Source organism: Macrotis lagotis, chromosome 2 (assembly GCF_037893015.1).
Source record: "Macrotis lagotis isolate mMagLag1 chromosome 2, bilby.v1.9.chrom.fasta, whole genome shotgun sequence".
NCBI classification, from domain to species: domain Eukaryota; kingdom Metazoa; phylum Chordata; class Mammalia; order Peramelemorphia; family Peramelidae; genus Macrotis; species Macrotis lagotis.
Genome location: NC_133659.1, coordinates 177,058,639 through 177,072,017, shown reverse-complemented (window position 1 = coordinate 177,072,017; position 13,379 = coordinate 177,058,639). Strand labels below are relative to the sequence as shown.

General features: G+C 35.7%; 1 protein-coding gene across 3 annotated transcripts in view; it reads left to right on the top strand.

Moving 5' to 3' along the window:
- The window catches only part of PCTP (phosphatidylcholine transfer protein), a 42,199-nt gene extending 29,037 nt beyond the window's left edge, over positions 1-13,162 (top strand). For 2 of the 3 annotated variants that reach the window (XM_074223668.1, XM_074223670.1), the window contains exons 3-6: positions 195-274; positions 4,470-4,641; positions 8,326-8,393; positions 11,755-13,162. In XM_074223668.1, coding sequence (XP_074079769.1) covers positions 195-274; positions 4,470-4,641; positions 8,326-8,393; positions 11,755-11,820 — 386 coding nt within the window. In that variant the 3' untranslated portion in view covers positions 11,821-13,162. Of the gene's footprint in view, positions 1-194; positions 275-4,469; positions 4,650-8,325; positions 8,394-11,754 lie in introns of all 3 variants that reach the window. The other variant, XM_074223669.1, reaches the window with a different exon arrangement.
- The last annotated feature ends 217 nt before the right edge of the window (positions 13,163-13,379 follow it).

The following is a 13,379-nucleotide window of genomic DNA, read 5'->3' as shown; positions in this document are numbered from 1 at the left end:
GTGATATATACTATCATTGGAGTCAGAAGACTTGCATTTGAATCTGGAATTCTACCAGTACTACCATACAGTAGGAGATTTCTAATGTCACTGTGTTCTTAAGCCTTATAATCTCATGAATTTTCTATATCTGCTAATTGGTAAATGAAGCCAAAGAGTATTTTAACTTGTTTTCTTCCTTTCTTATCTCACAGAACTCTATGAAAAAGAGATCCATGGGAAGTTGGTTGTCTACTGGGAAGTGAAATATCCCTTTCCTATGTCCAACAGAGATGTATCCTTTTAAAGAGAACTGCCAAACAGTCTGATTTGTGAGTTGCTTATGAATTCTTTTGGAATCATCAGCTGCAGTTATGAATTTGTGTATTTCTCATGTAAAGATGATATTTATTTCCATCTTTCTTGAAAGACAGATATTAAAACCCTAGGAGAGAGAAACTTTTGTTTTTGTCTTTCTATAGCCCCAAAAGATAGATAAGTGTGTAGAGAGTTGATTTGAATTCAAGTACCCCCATCCTGGCTGTTGGTATTGGGCAAGTCATTTAAATCTCTCTGTACACCAAGGCAGTTCCCTGAGATTATAAATTCTTAAACAGATGGGAACAATAAAAAAATGATCCCTTGCAACTAGAATGCTTCCTTTTGCATTTGTTGTTATTGTCCTGTTATTCATAAACCCATGGACAATGCCCTACTGTCCATGGGGTTTTCTTGGCAAATATAGTAGAATAATTTACCACTTCCTTCTCCAGTGGATTAAGGCAAACAGAGGTTAAATGACTTGCATAGAATCACATATCTTTGTAAGTGAGTTCAGATTTGAATTCAGATGTTTCTGACTTTACTAAACTATCTAGCTGCCTCAAAGACAAAGAGAGGCTAAATGAGTTGCCTAGAGTCACAAGCTAGTAAATGTCTAAGGCTGCATTTGAACTCAGATTTTTCTTGATTCCAGGCCTAGTGTTTTATCTATTGAGCCACCTACCTTCTTTCACATAGTAGATAGTTAATAAATGTTTGTCATTGCATTTGATGTATTAAGAATGCCTCTGCTGAAATTGTTATAAGTCATTTGTCTAGAAACTTCATATATATGTATATAGCTATATCAGTATATAAATCCATTCAAAATAATTATATTTTCCCTTATGGTTTGGGGAAGACATCAGCAGTTAAAGGGAAAAGGAAAAGTTTCATTTAAAACGATTGTGCTTCAACTGAGCTTTAAAGGACTCCATGAAAAGGAAGGGAAGAAAAGAGGGAGCACATCCCAGATACGGGGGATAACCTGTATAAAGTCATAGAGGTGGGAGACAAATTCAGGAACAGCAAGCAGGTTAGTGTGGCTGGGAATGCAAGGGAATTTTATATAGGTAGGTAGATAGATAGATAGATAGATAGAGATTTAGATAGATATAGATATATATACACATACACACACACACACACACACACACACACACACACACACACACACACACACACACACACAGACTGGGAGGGTAGATTGGAACCGGACTGTGATTGCTTTAAAGGCCAACTGAATGAGAGCTGATATTTACTTAAACTTTTCAGCTTATATAGATAGCTCTTTACATATACTATCGCTATTTGATCCTCACAACATCTTTATTAGGTGAGTAATTTCATTTTAAAAATGTGGAAATTGAGGCACCAAGAGGTAAGGTGATTCTTCTGATGACACATATCAAAAAAAAAAGGAGTCAGAGAGCTATTCAAACCTGTGTTCTGATATCAAATTTAGTGTTCCTCCTGCCACTAGGTAAAATTGTTTACTATTAATTGTATGTGTATGTGTGTCTTGTCTCCCTAGCATAAACTATAAACTTCTTGAGGGCAGATATTATTCTCATCATCATTCCATTCAACAAACAGTTGAAATCTACAATGGACAAGGCATTGTTCCAGGTACTAGGATAAAAAGACAAAAACTAGACACTCCCTGTCCTGCTGGTATTATTTAGCACTTGAGAACTTACAAAGATTTTTACACTGATTATCTCACTCCATTCATTTTGACTTTGTGAAGCAAGCATTACAGCTACCTCTTGGTGCCTACCCTAAAACCTTATGGATAGGACAGTTCTTCAGTAAAAAGTTTCATGAATGAAAGAATGGACAAGAGTGTGATCTGAGATTCAGTTTCATCAGTAGCAAACTATTCTACAAAAGGCATTCTCATTTTTGTTAATAAAAAAAAGGAATGAAGAGAGAAATCAATTCTTTCTCCATTCATTAACCTTTCTTTGGGAAGAAGGCTCAGTCACTGATGATTGAGGCTTTGGAAAGATACAGAGGAGGGGAATAAGCAGTTGTTATATCCTTAATAAGTGCCAGAGACCATGCTTAGTGTTTTATAAATACTTTTTCATTTGATCCTCACAACAATTTTTTTAGGGAGATGCTATTATGATTAGTAGAGCAGTAGGTAGTCCATTGGATAGAATGCTAGATCTGGCATCAGGAAGTATCATTTTTCTAAGTTCAAATATGACCTCAGCCACTTACTAGCTATATAATCCTGGGTAAGACACTTAACCTGTTTACTTTAGTTTCCTCATCTGTAAAATGAACTGGGAAAGGAAATGGTAAAGCACTCCAATATCTTTCCCAAGAAAACCCCAAATGGGGTCATGAAGAGCCAAACACTACTGAAATGTGACTACAACAATTATGATTCTCATTTTATTACTGGGACAATCAAGGGAGTTAGGTTAAGTGACATGCCTAGAGCACAGAGCTAATAAGTGTCTGAGGGAAGATTTGAACTCAGGTGTTCCTGACTCCAGGTTCAGTGCTTTATTCACTGTGTTACCTAGAGGAGGGTGTCACCACACAATTATTAAGTGCTTATTATGTCCCAAATCCCAAGTTTACAAGGAAAGACAAAGTCACAGGTCCTACCTTCAAGGAGCTTATATTCTAAGGAGGTAGCTTGCAAGACATATATATCCATTTCATATGTATATACACACATCTATATATTACATACTTTTATATATCTATATATTGTAACCTCAGTGAAAAGATATGGGGTAGGGGTGGGGAGATCTTTGGGAAAGACTTCTTGTGACAATTGAAATTTGAGTTGAATCTTAAATGTTAGCAAGGAAATTGGAAGATGAGGAAGAGGGAAAACATTTCAATCATGGGAAATATCTAGAGTTAATGCATGGAGATGGGAGTTGAAGGATCATGTATGAGGAACAGTAACTATGCTTCTAGAGCCGGATTGTTCCAAATTTCATAGGTAAGTCTTAGAGTCATCTCAGAAAGGTTAAGACTCATATACACTATCAAGTTTAAGAAAGGTAGAAAGGAGCCAGTTTGAGAAAGATTTTAAATGCCAAGAGAAGATTTTGTTTTCATTATAGAGATAACTGGAAACCACAGGAGTTTATTGAGTGTGAGAGTGGTGGGTGTGGAGTTGACATAGTCAAAACTATGCTCTAAGAAAATCACTTCGGTAACTGAGAAATGGATTGAATATAGTGGTGAGGAGAATGAATTAGAAGGCTTACATGATAGAATAGGTGAGAGAGAACTCTGAATTAGGGTGATAGCTGTATGGCTTTATGTAAGAGGGGAAATCTATGTAAGAAATATTGTAGAAATAAAAAATTTACAACATTGGATATGTGAGGTAAGAGTGAAGAATATCTGATGATACTGAGAAAGGAATTCTTCCTAATGCCAGATCCTACCCATAATCAAAAATAATATCTGTAATAATTATTGAGCACCTGCTATATGTTGGGTGGCTAGGTAGTATGGTGGAAATAGGAAGATTCAACTTCATGGGTTCAAATCTGACTTCAGACACTTAAAAGCTGTGGGATTATTAGCAAGCCACTTAAACCTGTCTGCCTTCATTTCCTTCCTATAATTTGGAAAAGAAAATGGCAAACCACTTTGCCAAGAAAGCCCCAAGGTGAGTCACAGAAAGTTAGACTTGACTCAAAAATAAGTTAACAATAAACCTGCTAAATGCAGAGAACTAGACAAGGACTTAAAAAAATAAAGAAAAAAGAATTGAGACACCATCCTTGCACTGAAACAGCTTAACACTTTATTTGGGGAGACAAGCTATAAAAGTAAAAATATGTCCAGGAACATCAAAATGTACTAGCTTTGGAGTCCAAAGATCTTGATTCAGATCTCAGTTCCATACTTATCAACAATGTGTCCTTGGGCAAAATATTTGCCCCTCTAGGTCTCTGCTAAGTCACATGAAAAAAATGAGGTGGTTGGACTAGGTTGGTCTCTAAGGTCCCTTCTTTACAAGCACAAAATGAAGGATATAAAGACTGATTTTCTAGTGACATAATCTCCTGCCCATTTGGATATAATATATAGAATTTTAGATGACCTGATTCTTCTCTACTGACTTTCCATTCTCTTGCATTTACAAAACTGGAGAGGACGCTTTACCTTAACCTGAGACACAGTATGTGTTTGTTCGGGACCGTAGAGATCTGGATTTAAATGGGCAGACAGTCCATGTGATATTAGCTAAGAGCTGCTCCAAGTCTAAAATTCCAGTGAAGGACAGTGTCATCCGGGTCAGCAATTATAGGCAAAGTCTTGTGATTGAAAGTGATGGCAAAAACGGGTGCAAAGGTAAAAAGGCAAGTCTTTCATTAGCAGCAACTGCCTTGGTCAATGTTAGAATAAGGTATTTGTTTTCTACTTATACTCTTGTGATGAACTTAAAGTAGAGCAAAACTTAGTGGATTTTCTATTAAAACTATTTTTTTTCATATAACAAAAGTTTGCCTTCTCTCCCTCCTCTCTGCACCACCAATGAAAACAAAAGAAAAACAAAACTCTTTCAATACTCCAGTACTTTCCAAACACCATTTTTGTTTGATCTCAAACTATGATTTCATTGGTGTAGTGAATTCTCTTTAGTGACCCAGTCATTTATAATATAGAGTCTTAGAGAGTGATGTGGGTACTGAGAGGTTTCATCCATGTATCCACTTCACACATTATTAATTTCTCAAATGCTTATTAATAATGTATCAGGACTCAGATCTAACTCTTTCTGACTCTGAAGTTAGTCTTCCATAAATCATTTCATGCCATCTTTCAAATGCAAATAATATTTGAAAAAGAACCAATCCCTAAGAAATTCAAGAATGTTTCTGAACCCTTGGGAATGTTAAATTCTCTTCTTATAAATAGTTGAATATATCAATGAGCTCTGATTTTTCCTTGGTGTGGAAACTTCTCATACCAAGAATTTCTACCCATTCCTAATTTAGTACATATGTATTAGAGTTGCTTGAGGTGCTATTAAGCATCAAAGATCATAGCTAGAATTTATATAACACCCTCTGGTTTACAAAGCACTGAGCATATGTTTATCTCATTTCAAATAGTATTTGAACCTAGATCTAATTGATCTTTAGAAATGGCACTTTAGCTTCTATAACATACTATCTTCTGGCTTCAGAAGATTACCATTTTATGATTCTTACACTAGATCCGACCATTTCTGTTGCTTTTGAATTTTTTTTCTTTCTTTTTTAAATAAACTTAGTCACAAGCATGGATATTTAGATTATGATAAAACTGTGACCTTCTGGTACCTATTAGTTTTAAGTTCATATTAAATATAATGTAAAAAACTAGTGTTTAAGGGTGGCTAGGTGGTGCAGAGGATAAAGCACCGGCCCTGGAGTCAGGAGTACCTGGGTTCAAATCCAGTCTCAGACACTTAATAATTATCTAGCTGTGTGGCCTTGGGCAAGCCACTTAACCCCATTTGCCTTGCAAAAAACCTAAAAAAACCACAAACTAATGTTTATAACCTCTTTGGAATGTCTTTGTTTAAATGGTGTATTTTATATATTTTATTAATTTCCTTCATCCCTCTCTCATGTCTCTTCCTCCCATTGTATAGTGATGCAAAAAGCAAATAAATAAACACAATTACTATATCTGAAAATGTATGTCTTAATCTGTAGTCTAGTCTATCATCTTCTTCTATCTTCTAGCATTATAAATGTGCATCATACAACTCATTAGAAGTTTTAATTTATTTTTATTTTATTTTATTCTTTTAGCATAGACATGTATGGAATAGTCAACCATTAAGGACATTACTTTTATTCCTTAAACTCAACAAACTTAAATTTTAAAAGTTGGCAACTAAGCTTTACTTTAAAATTTTGTTGTTGTTCAGTTGTTTTCACATGTCTGACTTTTGTGATTCCCATTTGGAGTTTTCTTGGCAAAGAAACAGGATTAGTTTGGCATTCCCTTCTAATGTCCTTTGTACAGATGAGGAAATTGAGGCAAATAGGGTGAAATGATTTGTCCAGGATGACACAACTGGTAAATATCTGAGACCACATTAGAACTCAGTAAGATGAATTTTGGGTCAGTTAGGTGGTCCAGTGCTTAAAGCACCAAGTCTGAGTCAGGTAGACCTGATCTATCCCAACTCCTTCTTTATACTGTGTACGAAGCTAAGATCTACAAAGGTAAAGTGATTTGCCCACGTTTACATAAGCAGGAAATAGTATTGTTAGGATTCAGACCCAGGTCCCTGACTCAAGATCTACTTTTTCTTTTTTTTCCCCCCCTGCTATATCACATCACTACCAGATGTTTAGCTCCAGCTTGGTCTACCCTAAAAATGCAGGCTAGGACTGTTTCTAGTTCTGCTGGCCTCATTGCTAAATTTTCAAAGTGAAGATATGGGGATATGAATTAGGATTATGCTGAATTTGTCCAAAATGCTGATTGATTTTAACACTGATTACAGCATGGTATAATATAAGGATTCTTAACCTTTTATTGAATCATGCATCCTTTTTGTTGTCTAATAATGCTTCGAGATCCCTTCTCAATATGATGTTTCTAAGTGCTTAAAATAAAATCCAAAGGATTATAAAATAAATCAATTCTATTGAAACCTAGTTTTCTGTATCTATTTCTCAGGCAGGTATGGTGAGAGTGCACAGCTTGGAGTCAGGAAGATTTTCTTTCTGTGTTGAAATCTGACCTCAGACACTAGGTGTGTGACCTGGGCAAGGCATTCAACCTTGTCTAAGTTTCCTCATCTGTAAAGTGAGCTAGATACTCTGGTATCTTTGCCAAGAAAACACCAAATGGGGTCACAAACAGTTGAATATGATTGAAATGTCTGAAAAACATCTCTCTCTATTTCTATGTATCTATATATTTATCTATGTAGGCATCTATTTATATTTTTATGTATGTGTATATGCATATATGTTTAAATGCATGATTTGAGGGCTAGCCTTGATATAAGGGAGAATTGGGTTTAAGTTCTATATCTGATGCATACTGGCCCAGACAAATTCGTTACACTCTTAGTGGCCAAGGCACCTCTCTAGGACTGGGTTTTAAATGTCTTTTTTTTTAATTAAATATTTTCCAATTATATATAAAGATAATTTTCAACAATCATTTTTGTAAATCTTTCTTCCTCCCTCCCATTCCTTCCTCCATTCTAGGATAGCAAGTAATCTGGTTTAGTTTGTACATTACAATTGTATTACATATATTTCCATATTGGTCATGCTGTGAAAGGGAAAAAAAATCACAAGAAGGAAAAAGCAAATAAAAAAGAGTCCAACCAAATTTTAAAAAGGTGAAAATAAGATGCTTTCATTTGCATTCAGATTTAATAGTTCTTTCTCTCGATATAGCTGACATATTCCATTGCAGGTCTTTTAGGACTGTCTTTGATGGCTGCATTGCTGAGAAAAGTTAATTCTATCATATTGGTGATATCACACAATGTTGCCTTGTTGGTCAGATTAAAAAAATCACTTTGGTTGGTCAGATTAAGAAATTTCACTGATGAAATCAAAAGTCTAAACCAGATTTAACTAAAAAGTGTTTGGTTTAGGTTTGTTTTGGGGTTTTTTGGGGGGAGGAGGTGGTTGAAACTATGGTTTTATTGGTGAAGGGACCTTTCCATGAAGAATTTCCCCTCTACCAATATTGATCTACATTTCTTTATTATTAAATTTTTCAACTTAAAATCTCAGAGTTGCCTAATAGAATGGAGAGATGAAATGATTTATCTAGCTCCACATGCCAATGTATGTCAGAGGTGAGACTTGGTCTTACAGACTCTGAGATCATATATAAGGACTAAATTTGGAGAAACTATTGGAGAGTAATCTCTGTCCCTGGATGTTTCCTTCTTTTGTAATATCAGTATCCATTTTGGAGAGTCATTTCACAGATTTTTGTTTCCATACTTTCCTCTATTTTTCTTGCCTTTCTGAATTGTTCTTTTTACTCCCCCACCCACCCCAGTTTCCATGTTCTACCATGATAACCCTGAAGGCATGATTCCATCCTGGCTTATTAACTGGGCAGCAAAGGTAAGTTTCCAAATTGCTGAAGAGAACATGTTCAACAATCAACAGCAGTCTTTGAAATCTCAGAAAACTGGTCATCTTCAACTCAGGGAGACCTTTCTGGGGAAGTTATCCTTTTGAGTAACTAGAATCAGAGTACAAGTTGGTGACCACTGGAGTGTATATATGATACTGAAGTGTATATGTACATATACATATATATGTATGTGTGTATGTGTGCATGTGTTTGTGTTTACACCAGAGTAGGTCACATACCATTCAATAAAAAAAAACCACTTAATAAATGCTTTCTGTGTGCCTGACACTATGATAAGGACTAAGATTACAAATAAGGAAAAGACAGTCCCTGTTGCTGCTGCTGCTACTGCTTTTGTGAGACCAGAATCAGGGGTAAATTCATATAGGGAATAATAAGAGGTGTATTCAGGGCTGGAGCATGGAATGTAACAATACTTTGAATTACAAAAGATATAAACAGCAACACAATAATAGAGGATGACTCTCTCTCTCTTTCTTTCTCTCATGTTGTCTCTCCCTTTTCTTGTCCCTTTCTCTTTCTCTCTCTTTGCTTCTCTCCTCTCTCTTCTCTTTCTCTCTCTCACTTTCCTTCTGTTTTCTTTTCTCTCTTATTCTGTCTTTCCCTTCCTCTCTCTCTCTTCATCTCTCTCTTTATCTCTCTCTCTCCCTCTGTCTCCTCTCCCTCTCCCTCTCCCTCTCCCTCCCCTCCCCTCCCCTCCCCTCTCTCTCTTCCCTCTCTTAGACAAATCCAAACAAAAAAAATAAGCAAAAGGGAAAATTTAGGATTCATCATATTTTCTGGAAAAACCTAAATGACTAATGGCATCTTCTAAATGGGAAAGCAGAAGAATATATGTTTTTCTCAATACCACTTACAAAATGTATTATGGCACATAATACTGGAAATTAATGTAAAAAGGGAGAAAGAGCAACCACATACTTGGCAAAAAAAAAAAAATTTAATTAGCCTAGGGAGCACTAACAAAACACAGAGATCAAGATTCAGCAATGAATCTGCCTCTCTTATTTAGTTAAGAATACAGCTTCTGGGGCAGCTAGGTGGCTCAGTGGATAGAGCACCGGCCCTGGAGTCAGGAGAACCTGAGTTCAAATCCAACCTCAGACACTTAATAATAATTACCTACCTGTGTGGCCTTGGGCAAGCCACTTAAACCCATTTGCCTTGCAAAATCCTCAAAAAGAAAAGAAAAGCATACAGCTTCTACTTATAACCATGAAAGTTATGTGATCTGCTTCACTACTATTTATTTTTATGCTATGATCTTTAATATTAAAGTCATATATTCATTTTGAAACTATAAAGCTGCACACATACACAAACACGTATGTGTGTATCAAAAGAATCTTTCAAGGAATATAAGCAGCTCTCAAAAGAAGAATTGCAAGTTATCAAATAGCATAAGAAAGAATGATCCAAATCATTAATAATAAAAGAAATTAAAATTTAAAAAAACAACACCTCATACTCAGTAACTGTCAAAAATGACATGAAATGAGTATAACAATGTTGGATGGATTGTGGGAAGATAAATATACTAATGTATTGTTGATGAAATTGTTAATAGGTAGAGCCATTTTGGAAACACTTTTGCATTATGCAAAAAAGTGATTTAAAATACATATTTTGACCTAGATATTCCTTTACTAAGCATATACTTAAGGAGGTAAAAGATTAAAAAAAAGCAAATCTCCATATGCATTGAAATATTATGGTAGCATTTGTTTTTCAGAATTTTTTGATACATTGATTTATTTTGCTGATTTCTTTCTCTTCTTTTTTTAATTTAAAAATATTTGTTATGTGGGATGAATCTCAAGAATGGATAAAGAGAAAGTCAGGCAATGTAACAGCAAAATATAAAAAATATTTTGACAGATTAAAATAACTTTGATTTAAAAATTAACATACACATATATGTGAATGTGTGTGCATATGTGTATGCATATACACTTATACTAATAAAATCAACAAACCTTTAGCTAACCTAATTCAAAAAAGAAAAGAAAATCTAAGTAATAAAAAATTAGCCAGGTAAAAATCACAACAAAAAAAAGTAAAGATCATAAATGAATCAATTCTATATAATTGTATGCTGATAAAACCAAATTTATGGAAAAAAATTCAGATTTTACAAAGTCAGAAACTGAGATCTTAAACTCCCTCAAGTTCAGAAAGTGAAATTGACTAAATCATAAATAAACTACCTAGAAGGTGTGGGGGAGAGTGAGGCATAATAGAACTAGTGTATAGATATTTTAAGAAGTAAATTCTATCATATATTTATTCTCAGGAACTGAAAAAGTACTAATAATCACCAGTTGGTGATAACCCCACCTTCTTCTGATGAAACAATTGTGATCCTATTAGCTAAACCTGGAAGATATTAAAGCAAAGAGAGTACTATAGACCACTGGTTCTTAATCTTTTTGGACTCAGGATTCATTTACATTTCAAAAAATTATTGAGGACCCTAAAAGCTTTTTTATGTGGGTTATATTCATTGATGGCTACTATATTTAAAATTAAATCTTCTTCATATTATTATGAAAATGGTTTTAACTTCAGTCATCCTGAAAGGTTCTTGAGGGGGTCCCAACAGGGTCCCTAGAATATACTTTGAGAATCACTGCTTATAGAGCAATATCAATGATGATTTTTTTGGTAGCAATGTTTAATAAAATTCTAGTAAGAAGATTATAGTTATATATCTAATCTCCCCCAAGCAAAACAAAAAATACCTTACTCTAATAAAATTAAACTAGGTAGGGAAATGTGATTCAACTTCAGGAAAACAAATAGTGAAAATAATACAATTTAATTCAAAAATTATGATATTTTGGTGGAAATTTCATACTTTTCAAATTTACTATTAGAAGCAATTGAACGACTCCTTTAGCCAGTATATTGATGCCAACAAAGCAGGTTGGGCAGTTCTCATAATACTTGACTATAGACCAGTCTGCCAGAGTTTAGGTGCATGTTGTCATAAACCTAGATCTGGAAGACACCTTCTAAGTTTTCCAGCCCATCTTTACCATTTTAAAAATGAGGAGATGAAAGCTGTGAGAGTTTTTGTTTACACTGACATCTCATAATAGGAAATGATTCGAACCTAGATATTCTGACTCCAAGCATATGTTCTTTCCATTATGCTTTTGCTATAATCTGTAGTCATGATATATTGAAATCTCCCTGGGGGGGGGGGGTGGCCCTCTGGGAACTTTTGCCTTACATAGACTTTGGGTCTCTCTTGTAAAAATCAGAATAATTGTATAAACTTGTGCATGAGAATGGAAAACTGATGAGTTTAATTTTCTTTCACAGAATGGTGTTCCAAACTTCTTGAAAGATATCCAGGAGGCCTGTCGAAACTATCCCAGAAGAAAATAGGAGGGGCAGCTAGGTGGTGCAGTGGATAGAGCACCAGCCCTGGAGTCAGGAGTACCTGAATTCAAACTTAGCTATGTGGCCTTGGGCAAGCCTCTTAACCCCACCTACCTTGCAAAAAAACCAAAAAATCAAAAAAAAAAAATAGGAGGCAGCTTTAGTTTCTTTTCCATGAACAATGACCACTGCATGCTTAGGTCCTAGTGACACCAAGTCAACCTTGCCTTATTTTCCTTCTATTCCAGAGAACTACCATGTCTTCCTTATTCATGCTAGTCTTAAAGCCTGACTTACAATACTAACTTCCTTTCCCACTCTCCCCACCCTAGCAACAATTCCCCCTCCCACAGTTGAATCTAGGTCAGATCTGGAAAACTCTGCCTGTTTATATTTCAAAAGGAAAGCCCTTACTAGGAAACACAATGGGTCTATTGTGCCCTTTAGAAAGAAAGAAAACAAATCAGAAAAGGAAAAAAAAAGACCCAGTATCCACACCAACCAGTCTCAGGAGGTAGCTTCTTGCTGATCACATTGGGGGGGGCGGGGCGGGATTCATTCATTGCTTTCAAAATTGGCTTTCCTTGCCCTGGAGATTGACCAGCCTGGACCAAGAAACGTATTACTCTGTAAATTGGTTTAAGGTTGTCAATCCACTCTGTCTCATGCATTTTCATTCTCTCTTGGGGAAGTGTGAGATCTTTTCATGGTGTCAAAGTAATATGCCTAACTCTCCATATTTTATGGATTTCTCTCTCCTTGTCCCCACCCTTCTACTTCTCCTGCATTTATTTATGGAAACTGCCTAGTCTTCCAGAATGCATTCTTGTTAGTGCTAGTGTCCCAGAGTTGACATTCCCTAACTTGGGATCCCCAAAATCTGTCCCCTATACTACATTCTGCTGAAGTGTCCTTACAGGTAGCAAGCTCTGAGGTTACTTATGGAGTCTGGGGGATGACCACTTAGCTTACCCTTAGATCTATGGCCCAGGTGATTAGGCTTTTTTATCTCAGGGAACCTACCAGAGTTTTCTGTTTTTCCTCTCACCAAAAAACCTTATGAACTCTGATTTGACTAACCTGTGCCTCAAAATTGGTTCCCATCAGAACCGTACCCAGTTATTGGAGAATGAAGAGGAAAGATAGCAGCAACCTTGGTGATTTTCTCAGGGCCAATATCTGCTCAACAAATAATGGTACAGAACCCTCGTTATGGCATATAGAACTCCAAGGTTGTCTGTGTTCAGAATTACATAATGTAGACTGCCACAATACCTCTGCTTCCATCTTCTGTGTGAAAGGGAATTGATTCTTTGAAGGCTTGAATAAAAACAAACAAACAAAAGCACTTGCCCTTTTCTGGGTGTTATTTATGGTTCTTGCTTTTATCAACTTGGCTCCCTTTCCTCATTCAATACTTGGCCATTAGGTGAGGCTGCAGGATCCAGAAAGGGAATTAAGTTAATTTCATTCCAAAGACCGACTTTGAATCAATGATTTGAAAACCTGACATCTCTGTACTTTGGGTGAAGCTGATTTTCACTTTAAGGCACATTATTCACATT